This window comes from Lonchura striata, chromosome 30 (assembly GCF_050655825.1).
Source record: "Lonchura striata isolate lonStrDom1 chromosome 30, ASM5065582v1, whole genome shotgun sequence".
NCBI classification, from domain to species: Eukaryota; Metazoa; Chordata; class Aves; order Passeriformes; family Estrildidae; genus Lonchura; species Lonchura striata.
The window spans coordinates 1,033,708-1,052,795 of record NC_140732.1 but is presented as its reverse complement, the minus strand read 5'-3'; the positions used below and the strand labels follow the sequence as shown (position 1 = coordinate 1,052,795).

General features: G+C 46.4%; 1 protein-coding gene across 1 annotated transcript; it reads right to left on the bottom strand.

Moving 5' to 3' along the window:
- Window positions 1-4,776: 4,776 nt before the first annotated feature.
- On the bottom strand, window positions 4,777-18,644 carry LOC146764942 (TOG array regulator of axonemal microtubules protein 2-like). The gene is made up of 11 exons (XM_085563112.1): window positions 18,490-18,644; window positions 16,723-16,828; window positions 15,927-16,162; window positions 14,514-14,666; window positions 13,239-13,356; window positions 12,192-12,295; window positions 10,584-10,788; window positions 9,178-9,394; window positions 8,037-8,123; window positions 5,587-5,814; window positions 4,777-4,928 (listed from the first exon to the last, which is right to left on the bottom strand). Exons 1-11 carry the CDS (start codon window positions 18,642-18,644, stop codon window positions 4,777-4,779), a joined length of 1,761 nt encoding a protein of 586 aa, XP_085419238.1.
- Between the last annotated feature and the right edge of the window lie 444 nt (window positions 18,645-19,088).

Genomic DNA, 19,088 nt, shown 5'->3' with positions numbered 1-19,088 from the left:
CTCCACGGTTTGTTCCTCTTCTGCCTCGCCCGTCGACTCGGTTGTGTCAAGTCACGGGGGGTATCATCTTCTCGGCAGCAAGGGAATTCTTCAGGAGAACAGCTGTTTCGGGATTTCTGCCTCTTTATATAGGCTTCCCACTTTGCATCTTGAACTAATGGGGCAAAGCAAGACACAGTTAGTACTTCCCCTCTACACTTTATAGCCAAGATTTCAACCACAAAGGGGGACTGGTTTGTTGGAATGGTAATAATTATATTGAAGGTATCCACCTTCACAGTGTGTCCACCATTTATCCTGGCATACCTTGTACCTAAAACAAGCAAATGGATAACAATTATAGTTTATATCATTACTACAAATTCATATATTTAGAGTACATATATATTATTTACATCAGCATACCTTCTATATTCACTATGGTGTGGCTACATATGTTTAGCAATTTCCTTCAACACACTTTGTACGCTTCTATATATAATAGATAAAAAAAAGAAGTAATTATAGCATATATAAACAGCAATACACACTTTATACCAAAAGGTAATGCAGCAAAAAAATCAAATAACGTCTTTATCATTATGTTATCTTTTCAGGGTTATCTTGGTGTCACCTGGGGTATTGATTACTTTCCAGTGAGGTCTCGTTACTGGGCCTTTAAGGCGGCTGGCATGAGTCCATCCACGCTCAGCAGTCCGGACGGCTGTTTCTGTTGTCAACAAAACAAGATAAGGTCCCTCCCAATTGGGCTTTAGGGTTTCTTCCTTCCACACTTTAATCAATATCCAATTCCCAGGTTTAACGTTGTGTATTTTTAGGTCCAATGGGGGTCGTTGCACCATCAGTCCATGTTCCCAAAGCTGGTTACGATGTTTTGCTAATTGTGAAACATATTCATTAATCACACGGTCTCTATCATTAATCACACGGTCTCTAATTAAAACATTTGTTTGTGGGCTTTCAATTCTGTAGGACATTCCGTACACCATTTCAAATGCTGATATTCCTACATCTGCTTGGGGTCTGGTTCTGAGAATTAATAGTGCCATGGGTAGGCATTTAATCCATGATAATTTGGTTTCTATAATTAATTTAGTCAAAATAGTTTTAATTTCTCCATTCATCTTTTCAAGTTTTCCTGAACTTTGTGGATGCCATGGTGTATGGTATTCCCACTTTATACTTAAGCTTTCTGTCAATTTTTTTGTCTTAAATTTTTCTTTTTCCTACTTAACGATGGCATATCTGGACAATTGTTTACTTTCTACTATTTGTGATGACCCATCTATGAATAATACTTCTCTACATTGTAGTTCTTCTAAGTCTGACCTAATGCGTGTTTGTTGTTCGATTGTTTGAAAACAATTGTGTAATGGTTCATTACTTTTTCCTGAGTACAAAAATTCAGCGGGGTTAACTGCTCCAGTAGTTTTTAAAGATAATTTAGGGGATTCTATAAGTATTCCCTCATACTTTAATAATCGGCTATCTGTAAGCCATTTTTCTGCTTTTTGTTGTAACACTCCCCTGATGTTATGAGGCGCATATAAGACAACTTCTCTATTAAAAGTAATGCGATTTGTTTCCTCAAGCAATAGGGCAGCAGCAACAATGATCTGTAAACAACTCGGCCAACCCCTGCTCACAGGATCTAACAGCTTTGATAAGTATGCCACCGGTTTCTTCTGTCCGGCCCATTCCTGAGTTAATACTCCGAATGCCGTTCCTTCATGTATGTTAACAAATAAATGGAATGGCCATTTTAAATCCGGGAGACTTAAAACCGGTGCTTGACTTAGCTCCCTTTTGAGATTAGCAAACTGCTCTTGATCCTGAAGAGTCCACTAGGGTATTTTGTCTTTAAGCAGTTGTTCATATAGGAATTTAACTTTAAAGCTGTAGTTCTCTATCCATTGCCTACAATACCCAAATAGCCCTAATGCCTGCCGAATTTGCCTCTTAGTGACAGGCATAGGTAATTCCAGAATTCCTTTAATACGCTCTGGATCTAGTATCTTCTGGCCGTTAAACAGATAATGTCCCAGATATTTTACTTTTTCCTCTGCAAATTGTAACTTTTCCTGTGATACCCGTAGTCCCTTTTGTGCAAGAAAGTTTAGGAGTCGAATGGTTTCTTTTCTTACATTCTCCCTATTATTCCCCGCTATGAGCAGATCATCTACATATTGTAACAGCACATTCCCCGTTTGTACTTGATATTCTGTTAAGAGCTCTTCTAGGGCCTGTCCAAACAGATTAGGGGACTCAGTGAACCCTTGGGGGAGCACGGTCCATCTTAATTGCTGTCTCCGGCCCGTCTCTATGTCTTCCCATTCAAAGGCAAAATAATTACGGCCTTCTTCTGCCAATGGACAGACCCAAAAAGCATCCTTTAAATCAATCACACTATACCAGGAGTTATGGGGTCCTAGTTTGCTTAGCAATGTGTATGGGTTTGCTACCACAGGGAACCGAGTAATAGTTCTTTTGTTTATTTCCCTTAGATCATGTACGAGCCGATATTTCCCATTAGGTTTCTTTACAGGCAAAATGGGGGTGTTAAAGGGTGACATACAGGGCTCTAAGATTCCTTGTGCCAATAATCGATCAATTTCTGGCTTCAATCCTCTTCGTCCTTCTAAGGATATGGGATATTGCCTTACCTTCACAGGTATGTGGGGTTCAGAAATTTGGATTTTAATCGGTGGCATTTCCAGTCTACTAATTGTGTCCGGAGAGTACCAGACATTGGGGTTAATTTGTTTTTGATCATCCACAGTCAAAGGATAAGCAGACACTGCCAACTCTTGATTTTTCACTTTAATTTCTAATTGTAATTCAATAATTAAATCTCGTCCTAACAGGTTAAATTCTGCTTCAGGGACGAGCAAGAGTTCACCCATTCCAAATTTATTTTCAGTTTCGAATACCACATTTTTGATTTTACTTACTTTAAAGGGTTCCCCTTTTGCCCCAATTACTTGTACTTTTTCAGGGGAAACCTTACATCCCTCAGGTATCTGTTTAATAGTTGATTTCTCAGCCCCAGTGTCTACTAAAAGGTGAACTCTTGTTTATGGGGACCTATTTTTAATTTTATCAAGGGCTTATAATGACTCCAGTCCCCTAAGATATAGAGCCCCTGACTCCCCTATTCTATTTTCAATGTTCCCTCATCCCTGATTTTTCCTCTGCAATTCCTCTTTATATGTCCCTTCTTTTCACAGTAAAAACAACACCTTTGTTCTCTCCTCCAGGTTAAGGAGTTTTTTATTATTTACCCAGAGGTTTAACTGCTGTCTCACCCAATCTTTTTCTGACCCATAGACTGGCCAAAATACATTTTTTTGAAATCTTCTTCCCTCCCCATATCTTAGTACAATATTCTATCATTTTTTGCTTATCTTTCCCTAGGGTTCCAGGGAAATATCTCCAATTATCTAAGATATATGCCAGAGGGGTATTCTTAGGTACAGTGGGTACCCTTCCCATGGGAGTTGAAGGCTTGCTGCCCTTCGCCCCCATCTTCTGGAATATCTCCACACACACACACACTCGCTCCTCTTGTTCCTGGCCCAGTCCCTCGCGGGAGATGGAAAATGCAGTACTTAAGAGTTCACACTTGCTTGGCTCAGTATATCGAACCTCTCATTCATTATATTCCAGGAAACCCAATCCCGCCCGAACGGAAAACCCATGAACAATTTCGCCGCGAACAATTTCGCTCTGTGAATAATTTCACTACTTACGCGTCCTGCGTCTTAGTCCGGACTCCTATGCACAGAATTTTTATGGGATTTTACCGGTCTCTCCTTTGCTCATTATCCTAGACTTTAGGTTCATCGGTAAGGTGGGGTAAGCTGTTGGTCGCGGGGCCGCGAAATGTCGCGGGGCGCCTCCCCGGAGGACCAAAGCCCACCGTTCCTTATCCGAGTCATGGCACCAGAAATTGTTATAAATTTACGCCACAACGGATCATAATCCAATTAGAATTTTATTAAGTACAGCAAGTAGGATATGAGCAAAAACAGCGCTGGATGGCCGGGGAGGCTCTGCTCCCTCTCTGCTGTCCCGATTCGTCTAAACAGTCTTCTTTTTATTCCGTTCTTTCCATGAAGTCCTGACAGGCTCCTTTGTTTGCAGTTTCCTTCTGTTTACGTAAGCCGTAATTGTGGTTATCTTTATCTTGTATCGTCAGTCCCCAGGTGTTAAGTGTTTGTGATTTTTCTTTATCTTGCAAATGTTGTGTCCGCAGGCTATTTGCGTATCCTCATTTCCTAAACAATACCTTAGTCTGTAAGCAGTCTGTATTTTCTCACACTCCGTTTCCTATCCTCCGTCTGTGGTTTCTCACGAGTCCGTTTCCTAACCTTTATATATATATCTTAATAAACAATACCTCAGTCTGTGGTTTTCCACATCCAGTTAAAAAGATGTCATCAAAATTCAAAGATAAAGTCAAAACACATTATTCAAAACTATGAGAACATATGTACATCTCTAACTATACTAAAAGAAATCTATAAAAGTCTATAAAAATCTATAAAATTCTATTCAATTCTATAAATTTCAATAAAATTCTATATAGTTCTAAAAATGCTATAAATCCTATTCTTGAAACATTCTGCGGACGTTGGGAAGCTTCTTCCTGAGCCTGGAGGAAACAAATCTCTTCCGGACTGCAGGCAAGGACTTTATGGAAGAACATAAGTACATCTCTAACTATACCAGAAGAATTCTATAAAATTCTATATAGTTCTAAAAATGCTATAAAGCCTAGTCTTGAGACATTTGTTGGATGGTGGGTAGCTTCTTCCTGAGCTTGGAGGAAAGAGAGCTCTTCTGGACTGCAGGCAAGGACTTGGTGGTAAAGGGGACATAGAAGGTGTCCAGAGAAAACTTCTTGGTATCGCTACGACCAGTCAGATCTGCAAAGTGGAGAGACCAAGGGTAACAGAGGGCACAATGCAAACCTAAAGCATATAAAGCTCCAGATTTCATGGGACAGACTCCTTGGAATCTTCTAAGGAGCTGCAGGGAAGCATGCTGCTGCTGGCAGCCCCTTGAAGCAGGCCCGGGGAAAACCCTGACCCGCTTCCACAGGGCTGCCACAGGAACAGCCTGGCCTCTGGGCTGCCCTGGGACAGCAGGGAGCCCAGAGCCCTGTGCTTTCCAGGAATGGCTCAGCTGCACATGCACCCTCCTGCTCCTCTCCCTGCCCCACAGCTGAGCACTGGCAGAGCACAGCTGATTGCAGGGGCACATGCAGGGCACAGCTGTTCCCTGGCAATGTGCACAGGCTCTCTGGGCTGCCACAAGAGCCTTCCTCCCACCAGAGAGTGGCCCAGCTCCCCCCTCACCTTTTTGTGAGGCTGAGCCATGCTCAGCCTTCACATTGTCCTCATTGTTTGGAGTTGCTTCAGGGCTCCCATTTCATGACGATGAAGGGCGATGGAGAGAGCGGGGGTAGATGCACACCCTTCCTTAGTGTTTTGTCATTTTTGGCAGACGTAAATAAAGTCACATCCGGAGGTGTCCAAGTCAGAACTTTGTCATCTTTCCGGAGAACATGAGACCTTCACCAGCCCAAAATGTCAGAGAGGTTTTCCTGCACGCGTGGAGGCTTGCTGGCTGCACACTTCTTCAGCTTGGTGCCCATCACCTCGTAGAGGGCCAAGGCAAGCCTGGTGGCCACCGTGCGGATGCTGGCGCTTCGGACAGGCAGCACCTTGTTCTCCAGGAAGGACCAGAGCACGGGCAGGGCGTAGCGCTCGACGACTTCAGGGCTCCTGGCATAAACCCACTCCACAAGCACTGCCGGGAGAGAGGCACAGCTTCTTACCCACCAGCCTCCATGCAAACAAGGGTCTACCTCTGCCTTTGCTTCTTGGAAGCCTTTCTGGCTAACATCAGCAAAATAGCACACAGAGCCCCATGATCCAGAAACGGGCAAAGCCGCTGATCATCCTTGAAACTGAACCACCAATACCTCAGGACTAATTTCTCCAAACAGAGCCTTGTCCCTGTGGCAGACTTTGTACTTTTACTAAATTATTTCACAATTTGTTTCTGCATGAACAATGAATGAAATATCAAATTGCCTTTTATTTCCATTTAGAAGTTGTCTAAACCCACAGTGAAGATTTGGAAATGCACTGTAAGGAGGCAGTTGAGTGATTTCTAATAAAGGGGGTGATTCCATTTTGTAACTTCCATGTAAAGTGCCAGAAGTCTTATCTGACTCCCCTTTGCTCAGTGGCACACAGCAAAGGGCAGTATTAGAACACACTTCAAAGCCCCAGCCCACCAGAGATGGCAGCTGCTTGACAGCTGCCTTAGAAACATCGGTGACTAGCCGGTGTCTTTGGCAGAATGCTTTTGTGCCTTTCAACACAGAGCTGTTTCAAACCTCAGCATGTCTTAGGGAATTACCCAGACCCCACTGCTATGGAATTTGAGCATCTTCATGTTTAAATGGCAGTTCCCCTCCAAATGTTAGTGGCATTTTTTCTTACAATGTGCACTGAAATAGGGGCATAGAGAAAGAACAATGCTACACAGGGGACTGAAATGTAATCAGAAGGCAAGTGTTTTCTCACATTGTCTCTGAAATCTGCTCTCTGCTCATTTTCTGGACTGAACTATATCAAAAACAGACAAAAATTTGCTAACAACAGGCTCCTTGCATGGCAGATTTGACTGAGGGGTTAAAACCTGAAATGCTAGGGAGACCAGTCTTATTTTCTGATCAGACAAAAAGTTATCTAGTAGCTACTTATTATTCTGTGGTGGAAGAGACTTCATTTTCTCTATGCTGTTAATCCACCAGCAGTCATCAACACTGAAACAGCTCCTGAAAGTACCCAAAACCAATCCTGCTAAGCAGGAAACGGGTAATGGTCCACATTTCAAAATGAGACTTCATTTGAGTTGAAATGCAAATAAAGTCATTGGTCACGACAGAACTTCAGAAAGAGCTATCTGTTCCCACTAAACCTGAGTGAGGACATTTGCACTTTCTAAAGTAGTCCTCATTTTTGTTCATTCCTTTATTTGAAAAAGAGATCAAAATAACTGCAAAACTATATTCCCTGTTCCTGGGGATCTACTGGATTCAAATGCTCTTTGATGGTGGTTTGAAAGAGCCTTTGACATTCCCAATCGCTGAACATGCCCTGTTCAGATTCATAAGGAAGACACAAAGACTATGAAACCTTCTATTTAAAGATGCTGGCATAATTAGCAGTGCTATTAGCCCCAGTTAAAGCAAGGCTATCAGTCGTCGTCTCTACAATATGTTGAGATTGTCATTTTTCCAATCCTTGGCTATTGCTGACACAGCAAGCTCCTCTGAGGAATCAATTCTCAGCTGCATTTGTAGCATTGTGGACAGTGCTGACACAGGAAGAGGCTGTTTGCACAGCCTGAAATGCTCAGTGCAGTGCCACTTCCACAGCACAGGCAGGCAGCCTCAGCACTCTGCTTCTGCCCCTCTGCCCCCAAAGGCTGCCTTGCACTAAATCCATGCAAGGATAAGTGTGATAGACTCTAACAGAGTATCTGATAGAGTGAGATACACTCTGTGTGGTGAGTTTTGACCTAAGCTGTGACCCCAAGGCTCCGCATGCTTCAGCCTCAAAACTTTCCAAGAGCAAAACAAGAATTCTGTGAGAACAAAACAAACTGATCCCCTGAAACAGCATTTGCCACCATTTTTCCTAAAGGCTCACAGATGTCCCTGAGGCTCCAAGAGAGGAGCCAGCTGGGCTATTTTTAGCCCCTTCCTATCCTGGAGGTGGGTTCTGAGATGTCCCCGTGAGAGCTCAGCCCCCAGGCCCAGCGCCGCCCCCATCTCAGATGCTGCACAGCTCTGCAGCAGCCAGGGAAACCTGCCAGAGACACCTGCCCTGGGTATTGGGCAGGAGGGACAAGCTCAGCACCTCCTGCTGTGGCGGAGCTACTCTACTGTCCATTCCCAGGCATTCCCTGTAAATAATCCCCTAGAGGACCTCTTGGCTTAGAAGGGGAGGCCATACCTGTGATACACTCCGTGACAGCCAGCAGAGCTTCGCCATTCAGTTGGCTCCATTGGTTGCTGAGCTCTTTCATCAGTGATACTTTATCTACAAGTGAAACACACGTTTCTGCTCACTCTTCTGAGGTCATAGCAGAAAGGACAGTGGGGAGGGAAAGGGCAGGGGCAATCCCATTTTATAAAAGAAAGTCATATTCTGCTGATTTTTGAATCCTTTTCTTCTTTCCTGCCAGCCTACTTGGCAGGGTTAAAAGTTCCAAAAGAAAAGCTCTGCTTTCACATTTGAAAATCCAAAGTTGTCTTCTGTACCAGGAGCTAAGTTAACACATTTCACATCAGGCACCTCAAGAGTTCAGTTTCATGTAAGCACTGAAAAGGTTTTGCATCCCACAGTAAAAAGGAAGAACTCCATCCTTGGGACACAGAAAGGCACTGAGTCAGGCAGTTCATGAATTCACAGAGCAGCTGAGGTGGAGAAGGTGGAAACACCCCTTGAAGACCTGCCTCCTCACCACTCAATTTTTCAGGCATTTTCAGAGCTGACAACAATCTGTGTGGCAAAGGAATTTAGAGCAGCCCTTGTCTATGTAGGTGTTTGCTAGAGCCACCTTGCCCCATGCAAAACAACATGTGGAACAAGGCATGATTGACAGCTGGATTTAGACGAGTTTGTTCGAAGGAAATGAACTTGGTGAATCCTAAGTTCCCCTTTGAAAAAAGAAGACAAAGAAGAAAGGTGGAAAATAGGCAGCTAATGCCTATCATGTAGAGCCTTCCAGGTGGCTGCTCTGCAGAAGCTCTGATGGGCTGGTGTCCCTTCATGCCAACAGCAAAGCTGTTCATTTGGGAAGTCAGATGGGGCCCAAGCAAACTTTGCCTCTGAATTGTAGCAAAGCTGTAGTCCAGGACTTTGTCTTCAGATCAGCAGCACAGAGCCAAGGGCTCCTGGGACTTTTGGGAATTGCTGATCACATTCAAGCCTGTTGGAGGACTGGTTCCTAAGGACTGCACCTCCAAAGCTTCTGTGGGTGTCTGCGAGAGCCTTCCACAGACAACAGCAGCTGTCAAGGCACTCAGCGTTCTCTTGTGTCGCAGAGACAGAGACGCAGTTGAGGAGAGTCCATGCTGGGGCTCAGCCTCACCTAAATGAGCAATGGATCCTTCCAGCGCTCTCACAGCTGCGGCATGAACCCCGGGATCCTTTGAGTTTAGATTCTTTGTTATTCCTTCCACCAAACGGATGATCACGGGGCTCAGGGCATCTTCCAGGAGGCCTATGATTTCTGCCAGCACGTCCAGCGCCTTCTGCCTCACTCTCTTATGCGTGTCACATAGTCTCAGGTCAAAATAATCAAAAATCTGTGAAGAGAACAAATAACATGAGAACTTGATTAAAATGACCTTGTTTGAAGAGGGGGTGTGGAAATGAGCACTCAGCAATGTCAAAGGTGAAAGTGATCCTTTCTGTCAGGTCAGCCCTTGCATGCACAATTGCAATGTTTTCCTGTGGGCCTCTCGCTGGAATGGTTCTGCAACCTCATGCTGGTTGAAAGATTTTCATCTGTTTTAAAGAGGTTTAGTTGGGGACAGGAGAGTTCCTATGATGTTTCTCCCCAGCTATAAATCATTCAATCAATTCCCTTTATTAACTGATAAGACTACCTTTGCTTTACAAGAGTGGAAGCTGATATTTACAATGCCCGGGTTTCTATACAGTTGCCTCAAGTACTGAGGGCAATTATGATTCTGCCAAAACTATGGCTGGAGGAGATCTAGGTTTTATTTTGTTTGTCTCAGAACCTGTGTCTGGAGATGGGCAGGGCTCTGATCAACTCTTCCAGGACTCAGACCATTTCTCTAACTAACAGGTAGACTTCTAAAATGCAATGTGCTGTACAGCTCTCATTAGAGCAGGCTCAGTCCCTTGAAAGCCCATTATCAGGCACCAGTTTCTGGAAGAAGGGGAAAAAGCATCTACTGGGAGGAGAAAGGATAGCTCTGTCCTTAACTGTTTTCCTCCTTTTCCAAAGAGAAAAAAAAAAGCCCCCCAAGAAGGGTGAGCACCATCTTTACCTAGAGGAATAGGGACAAGGATGGAAATGAGTAGCCAGAGCTGTGCCTGTGCCAGACAAGATGGAGTTTCCAGAAGTATCCTTTAAAAACATTTAGTTGAAACCAACCCAGCCTGAAACATCTCTTCCCCACTCAAACCCATTTTTTGTCCAGAGAATAAGTGCCATTATTGCTTTCAATGGCTGGATTCCCTTCACATAACCCAACTGGCAGTAGGAGACAGCAGCAGTTAAACCAGCAGGAAATTCTGTCATCATCTGATCAACAGCATCAATATAGAAAGCTGCCAGACAAATACAGCTGGACTGAAAAAACTTGTCCTGAAGCCTGGACCTGAATTCAATTTCTCTGGGTAAGAGGGACCAGCCTGTCCCGAAGAGCCAGGATGTCCTGCCAAGACACACTGAATTAACTTTACTTCCCCAGGCCTGGGAAAGGAGCTGATGGAATGGAACAATGAAGATACCCTACATACTTGGACAATGTTAGTGGAGATGAGCTGGGGTTTGGTTTTGGACAGGTCTAGGAGGAGTGCCACTCCTTCCATCCGTGTCTGAAACTCCTTGGCTTCCAGGAGAAGGTAAAGCTTCTGGAGCGGCTTCATCTCTTCCACAGCTGGAGGTAACGTGACCTGGGCTTTTGCACGGTGTAGGAGGCGTCCATCAGAGGTAGACTCCACCCTGAAAAATAAAACCAAATTACGACCTGTTGGTAATAATAGCTTCAGTTAATTGTGACCAAAACATCTTGAGGAGCTTTCCTAGTGATGTCATTTCAAGCTAGAATATCATGAGGCTCTGAAGAACAACGTGAGCCTCACACCAGTCATTACAGGAGACAATCTGCAAGTAACATTCTCACACTGCTCACTCAGAAACACCAAAGATGAGCTGCATCTGATCTATCTTCAGATGGCTTCCAAGGCGAACTGCTCACATTGCTTTGTGGGGAAAGATAGACGCTACTTCCAAGTTTAAATGCCTCCTCATATGGGAGGTGTGTGTCTTATAATAAGGAAACACATCATTCTGGAGAAGTGTCTCTACACCAGGCATGACAATCTGGAAATGTAGCTGAGATGCATTTGAACAGATGAAGAGGGGCGTATCTGAAGGGTCCAGAAAATCAGTAACAGAGATAAAAACAGAAGCCAGACATGCCAGTACTACGCTCACATTTTGTTTGCTTCCCTAGAGACCAGATCCACAGCTTAACAAACCCACTGGGAACAATTCTCCTGGATCAACCTGTCTCTTCCATGAGCATGGGCAGATGCAAGCCATGCTACTGAGACATGTGGTCACTTTCCTGCCACCGCTGAGCGGGACAGCTCTAAATAAATCCCCTCTGTTATCAGAGGAGAACAGGCACAAGCAGCTCTGCCACTAGCATGAAGAGACAGCAAGAACCAAATTCCTGTCTTAAACGCTGATTGCAGCACAGGGGGAAATAAACCAAACATGCTGTCCATCAAGTAAACTATATGAAGGACAGGAATATCAAGACAAAAAGTCCACATTGAGGCACCTGTTGGCCAAAGTTGCTCAGGAATTCCCTTACTACTACTACTGCTACTACTACTCAAACGTCATACTGTTTGAGGGTAAAAAAGCCATGAATCAGCCAGGCCAAACCACATGGATGAGAACTGTATCTTTGGGGAATGGCATCTTGTTTCAAGACTGGGACTTCTCATTAAAACACCCATCTACAAAAAGACAAAAGACTACACTGGGGTTTAAAAAGAACACCCTGGTTGCATTTCCTTGTCCCAAGTCAGGCAGCAGAAACCTGGCCCTCTTCGAGCCTCCACAACACTGCCCTTGCAACTGCACTGGATGGTCTGAGCTGTTACCAATGGGTGTCTTTTGTTGCCCAGTTTTTGTGGAAGCCTTCCAGAGAAGTTGTGTTCAGCATAATGCAGAAGTGGACAATTTTTATCCTAGAGCATTTGTAGGGAAAGGAAAGAATCTCTGGCACTGGTCATCTCCAGCAGAAAGATTTTCCTGAGGAAGAGGCATGTAAAGCACATGTCATGTGCTTTGTCACATCTAACAAAAGTGCTCCCATCTGACAAAAGTACCGATTGCTAGAAGGCGATGTGGCCTGGGGCTTCTTTGAGCCGTCGCTCCTCTTCTTCACCAGGTTCTTCACAGATGGGCGTTCAGCCTTCTGGTTTTCCATCCCCTACAAAGACATCAAGAAACTCCATGAATCTTTAGAATACAAAATAGGGAATTCCCGGATTAAAACACAAGTTAGAACCAGGACCACTGCTACCAAGGCTTAAGGAAACATTTCCTAACTTACAGAAATAAATGGAGCAGAGATTCAGTGATGCCAACTCTTTGTTTACAATAGCCCAAGGCAGGTTATGGGTGCTATCATACGGCAGTGAGCAGCAGTCTAAAATCCTAAATTCATTATTCTTGAGCATAAATGGGAATAATGCAAACTGGTAGGCAATGAGTGTTCTCAATGGAAGCAGCAGATTTGGACTCCTTGGGGGTTGGCCCACTATTTGGTTCAACACTTACTCTCCCTGCTCCTGCACAAAGTCACACTCCCTTCTATAATGTAGATAAAAAGAAGAAAATCCCCCCCAAACAAACAAACTATTTTCCACTGGATGCTGATGGATTCACCAAGCCTCTTCCAGCTCCACAAGGCTTGACAGCAGGGAAGATATTCCCAAAAGACCAACAGTAATTATAGCAATTAGGTTTGACTTGGACATCTTTTGTATATTTGGAAATGTCCTTGGCACCACTACTTCTGGTGTCTTTTGCAAAGACACTGTTATCCTCAGAAGCACTATTCTCACTTAACTGCTTGACTGGGGGCAGAGTAGGGAGAGCCCGTGGGGCCTTGCCCTTGGATGTAAACCCATTTTCTCCTCTTTCCCTTTCCACTTTGTGATATTCAAAGAATTCAAAGCCCCACTTTTTCCCAAATAATATCAGTTCCTCTGTGGTCTGCAGATGAACAGGCTGGGGATTAACAGCTCATTCCAGGAGCAAAATGATGCAGCAGAAGAGGAATGAGGTAAAGACACATCGAGTATGTTTGATCTCATATTAGCAGTGGCAATACTTGCACAAAGGAGACACTGCTTCTGCCAAGCACTTACTTTCTTCTTAATTCTTGCCAGGATATCTTCCAGGTCATGGGTGGAAAGAGATTGTTCCAAAAACTTCTTAAATTTTGGATTATTCAGCAGCATCTTCACCATCTCCTGTCCATAATGCCTAAGGAAGGAAGGAAGGCAGGAAATGAAAAGTGAACAAAGGAAGAGTGTTAACAGAAGCAGCTGATACCTTAAACTGATCAGGTGCAATCCTTGCAAGAGAAGGCATTACCTACTCAGCAAAGAGGGACATTTGCTTCACTGGACACTGCACAGTGTTGTCAGCTGAACACAAGGGACAAGAGGAGAATGTGGGGCCACAAAAAAATACCATTTCACTCTGAAACTGTGGGTGTGCTTCTGTGGGATCAAAGGATCCCAGGGAACAGGCAAAACACATCTGCTTTGTTGTCAGAGCCTATTAGCAATGTCCTGCTGCCATTGCACAATAATTTGCCTTTCTTTCACTGGCAGGGAAGCCAGAACAAAACACCTCATGCTTGCTTTGGATTATTCTATACTATATAGAATAATCAGGGGCATGGGCAGATAGTTGCTCTGGTGTCCCTGGCAGCTATTAATGGGAATTTCATCATCAAAGTAAGGGGATTTTGGTGGTTTGGGTTGGTTTTGCCACTAGGAAACCACAGATTTCTTCAAGAAGAAATTTGGAGGTCACTGAGCCACAGATAACAGCATTCTACAAACCTGCAGAAGTAGTTTAGAAAGACTGAATACATAGGCTAAAGACCTCTGAAATATTTCTAGGGAAGTCTTAGGTTAATGTGAAATAGATGTTTGGGATCCTTCAGTGATGAAGCCAACACTTTGCCTTTATCGTGTGCACCTAAGGCCAGTCAAAACTTTTTGACTGGCTAATCAGAGCTCTTTTGATCTCAGTAAAGAATCCTTCAAGTCACAGGAAGTTGGCAATGCTCTTTCTTGGTGGCCAAGCTCAGGTTACCCACTACAGTCATTTCCCCAGGCCATCCAGAGCAGTGGTCACAGCACCAAGGCTGACAGAGATCAAGAAGTGTTTGGACAATACTCTCAGGCACATGGAGTAACTCTTGGGGTGTCCTGCACACAACCAGGAGCTGGACTTGATGACCCCAATGGGTCCTTTCAAACTCAGCATATTCCATGATTCTGTGACCCTTATCCACACTGTGAGGTAACTTAATGTAACCTTTAGTTTCCACTCCTTTGTAGTTTTACCCTTTATAGCCAGACACAAAACCATGTTCCCGTTTTGGGAGGTGAAATGAAGATCATTACCTTGTGTCCTGGTGACAGTCCTGAGCAAGTGTCCCTGCCACGTGTGCCAGTGTCTCAGCCCTGGGTGTGCCTGCCAGCTTCGTGACTCCAATTCTCTGCACCAAGGACAGGAGGAGCTCGGCCGCGCACTTCCGCACCTGGACGTAGCGGCTCCTGGGAAGAAGAGAGCAAACCCTGGGCACAGGGAGAAGGAGCAAGAGCAGCACAGGCCTTGGCCAGAGCCTGCTCCCTGTCCTTGCTGGGGGAAGGAGGCCTGGGCTCTCCCTGCAACTTCAGACACCTGTAGAAGGTTCTGTCCTCAGATAAACACAACGTTAGCAGGGAAAACACGCTGTGGGGCGGGAAGTTGCCGATATCCAGCAATGCAGCCTCTGTCTTTTGTAAAGATTGGCAAGGGATACATCTGAGTGTTTTGACCCTATTCCAAAGCTGAGGAAAGGGTGGCAGGCATTTTGGCCAGGTTGTCCTGATCTAGAGACTGTCTCTTGGGAACTGTCAGGCCCAGCACCAACACTTAAGGCAGCATTTTCTTCAGCTGTCCCGTTGCACTCAGCCTGTGAAGGTGCCTGTCAAGTGATTCATCATCTCAAGGCTAAGCTGAAATATCAGTTTGAATGGAAAGTAGAGCTCTCAGGCCAGGACAGTCATACAAGCCTCCTTTTGGCAGGAGCTGCACCTGCTGTGCAGGCAGTGCCACACCCAGCACATTCTGCCCCATGTGCTGCACGCCCCAGCAAGTACCCTCCGTATTTCTCACGTTAATTGCATCATGAGGATATGTGGTTTTTCCCAGCACTGCGAAATACCCAACAGCGCTCACAGCGGTAATTGCAAATGTTTTCCCTCTTCCCAAAAAAGCACAAGGCTTTCTCCTTGGCCTTTGCAGGCACTTTCATTTCCCCAGTGGTCACCAGGTCTAGGAAAAGCTGACAGACTGGGAGAACTCCAGGAAGCAGCAGGAAGCTGAGTCAGAGGAACTTTAGACTGGATATTAGGAAAAGGTTTTTCACCCAAAGGGTGGTTGGGCACTGGAACAGGCTCCCCAGGGCAGTGGTCACAGCATCAAGCCTGACAGAGTCCAAGAAGCATTTGGACAACAATCTCAGGCACTTGGTGTGAGCCTTGGGCTGTTCTGTGCAAGGCCAGGAGCTGGACTCAATGGTCCTGATGGGCCCCTTCCAACTGCCCCTATTCTACAGATCTGTGATTCTGAGAACTAAGAGGCTGCAGGAGGGCAGAAATAGGTGACAAGAGGAAAGAAATGAGGTTGATAAGAGAATCAAGTCCCTGAGTTCCCAGAAGACCCAGGATACAGGACCCTTCCCTGCCACCATTCCCATTCTCTCTCTCTCACCCCTTCCCCCACCCACACAGGAGAAGGTGAAGAATATCACTCAAAGAAGAAGAACCTACTTGGCTCCCTTGTCCATGAGAACAGTCATTGCTCGTGCAGGAGTCACCTTCTCTACCATGATGGCCAGGGCCTGGCAGGCTGCCTTCTGAACAAACTCTGGGGAGTTCCACACCATGTGGAGAAGGACAGGAGCAACCTCATCCACCTCGGAATCCATGTCCTTCCTCAAGAGTGCAAACAGCTCTCCCAGAGTGACGATTGCAGAGCAAGACAGCTTTGACCGCAGGCTGGTCACCTGGGGAAGTCATGAGGGGAAACATAAGAATCACTTTGAAAAGAAAACCAGTTGCCTTAGACAAAACTCCCGGGAAATCACAACACCTCCCACTGTGTCCAGAGGAGCAAAAAAGCACAGTAAGAGCAGAAGAGCCCAAGCACAGAAAGGTACCTCCTCTGGCACCAATTTCTGCCCTCAGACCTGCTTACTACAGGCCTAAAAAATATATTTCACTAAAGTGTGCTACTTGACCCTTCTGTAATAGCAACTGCTTTGATTTTAGGGCCTTTTGTTTGAAAAAGAAGCAATTAACGCAAGGGCTGCTTTCAAACCATAAAGGCACAAGTCATAAAGATAAAAGACTCAGGTGCTCCTGTTCAAAAAAGCAACAGCTGTAGTTGAAGCACTCAGACAGGAAACACAAAACACAGGCTCAGGTCTACAGACTAATTTGCAGTGTTGAATTACAGCTTGGGCAGAGAAGGCACACCCTGAGCACACATGGAGATGAGCGAGCACACAGCTACTCTACACACTGTGTATGAAGTGTGGGGGACAATTCAGAACAATGTTCTCACCTCGCTGGTAACTGCCAAGCAAATCTCACGAAGTCGACAAAGCAGGACTTCTGAATGGGACTCAGCCAGCTGTTTGATGATGCAGAGTCCCTTCTCCTTCATCTCCCTGAAAGGCAAGTACCAAAAAGATGGATTTTTCTCTAGCCAAGAGCTAGGCAGCACCCTCTGAAATGACCAGGCTGGCAGCTCAGTCAAACCATGGGAGGTGCTTTTCATAGCGTAGTTAATGAAATCATAGAATGCCTTGACTCAGGATGCTGTGGCTGTCAAAAGCATACAAAAATCCAAGAGGCAAACAGGGGGGTGTCAGAGTCTTCATTTGTGGCCTTTCTGAAAACCTCTGGCACACCAAGTCCCTCTGTCACTACTTCCTAGAAGTTGTGAGGCCAGGCCATGCTGCTGTTTCTTGTCACCTCCCTGTACCTGTCCCTGAGACACAGTCCCATGGGGCTGTTCCTGGGACATTTTCCTTCTTTGTCAGCCCCAGCAGGCAGTTCAGCAGGGAGAGTCTGCGCTGCCACTCTGGAGCCAAGTTTCCACTCTATAGTCTCGGCCTGTGTGTCACCTACTCCACTGCACTGCACACTTTCCCCCAAAAAGCATCAGAGTGTCCCAGAACGGTTCCACCCCGGGCAAGAACTGTTGAAACCCTGGCTTTTCCCAAAACACTCCTACCTAAAACAACCCCCACAACAGCAACATGTTATTTAAGAGGTGCAAACAACTCTATCTCTCAGCACTTGCTTTGCGCAGGCTCTCAGCTACAGGAAGGTCTGAGGGCTGCAGCACAGGGCTGGTGACCGATCCCACGGGCACCCCTGGGTGTCCTCCTGACCCCCACACCTGCAGGAGCTCTCTGCACCTCACAGGGCACCAAAGAGAAAGGGGAAGAGAAAGCAGAAGAGAAAAGGCAAAGCAAAGGCGACTGCACAAGGAGGCAGATTTTTCATGCTTATCCCAGTGGGAATGGAGGCCTTATCCCCCTGTGTGAATGAAGCATCCACCAGAGAGTGGATGCTAACCAGACATCACAAAGAGAACCAGTATCACCTGGCATTTGTAGAGTTATCACCTCTGGGCCTCCTTCTGTCTGTGTAAAATGTTGGGACACATTGTGAGTATTGACAAAACATCTCAGGCCCATATGAAGCAGTGAGAAGGAAAAGTTGAATTCCAAAAATGCAAGGTTCCTAGAGGATTTTCTTTCTTTTTCCTTCTCTTCTGCCATGAGCCCTTCAGAAGTAATGACAGACTGAGGGACTTGAAAGCACAACTCAGTCGGTTTCTCAGAAAGAGGAACTCCCTGAAGCTGCTTCTGGGACTGCCATGCAGGAGGTCACAGGGAGACCCTGTCACCTGCCATTGCTGGCAGCAGTGGGAGCAGAGAGGAATCTTACTCAGTCCCACTGGCCTAGTGGCCCAAGGCACCCAAACCTGCACTCCAAACTGCTGCCATCCTGCTTCTCCCTTCAGCCAGCAAATCATGTCGTTCCAGGGCCTTCTCTCTCCCCTCAAGATTTCCTTTGCAGCCCCGTGGAGCAGCAGGCAAAGCGAAGAAGCAGCACGGACCTGCTGCAGCTGGAGCACTGCTGCAGAGCAAGGCTGAGAAAAGGCTGCTCTCAAATCTTGATCCTCTCAGTGCTCTGCAGTGGTTTCAGCAGTGCCCTTCGGCCCTGTGGGCTCTCGGGGCTCAGAGGCAGCAGCAAGACTCACTTCTAACCAACCTTAATGCTAAGAGGGACGCAGCGTGAACGGGGCCTTTCTTACCAGTCGTCGCTGCCGAGCGAGGACAGTGCCTCCTGCAAGGACTGCTGTGGGTCTGCAGAGGCCGTGTCCTTCTGCCCAGTCCCACGGCGCGGCTGCTCTCGGCGCTGGGCACCAGCGGCCATCTGCGAGGTCACTGTAAGGACAGGGTCGGCCATGGGCGCTGCAGCCCCGGGCAGGGCACCCCGCCATGGAGCGGCCTGCAGCCCATCTCCCAGCCAGGGCTCCCTGGGCACACACGGGCACTGGGGCAGAGGCTTCCCTGCTGCCTGGCGCCTTGGGCTCCTTGCTTTCCCCCAGCCTCCCCGGCTGGGCACAGCTCCAGGCTGAACCTGACCATGGCCCCGCAGCGCCAGCTCCCCAGTGCCACAGGGGCCACAGCCAGCGGCAGGTTCCTGCGGCCGCAGAGCTCCCGCTCCCTGCCAGACAGGGCCGGCAGCAGGGCTGGCCAGCCAGGAGGGAGCCCCTCAGGTGCCTCTCTTGCCTCAGCGCCCTGATTTCCCCCAGCCCTGGGGATGGGGCACTCTGCAACTCCCTGAGGAGAAACCTGCAGCTGCCTGGCCACAGCACCGAGCCAAGGCTGAACAGCCCAGCCCTGCTGG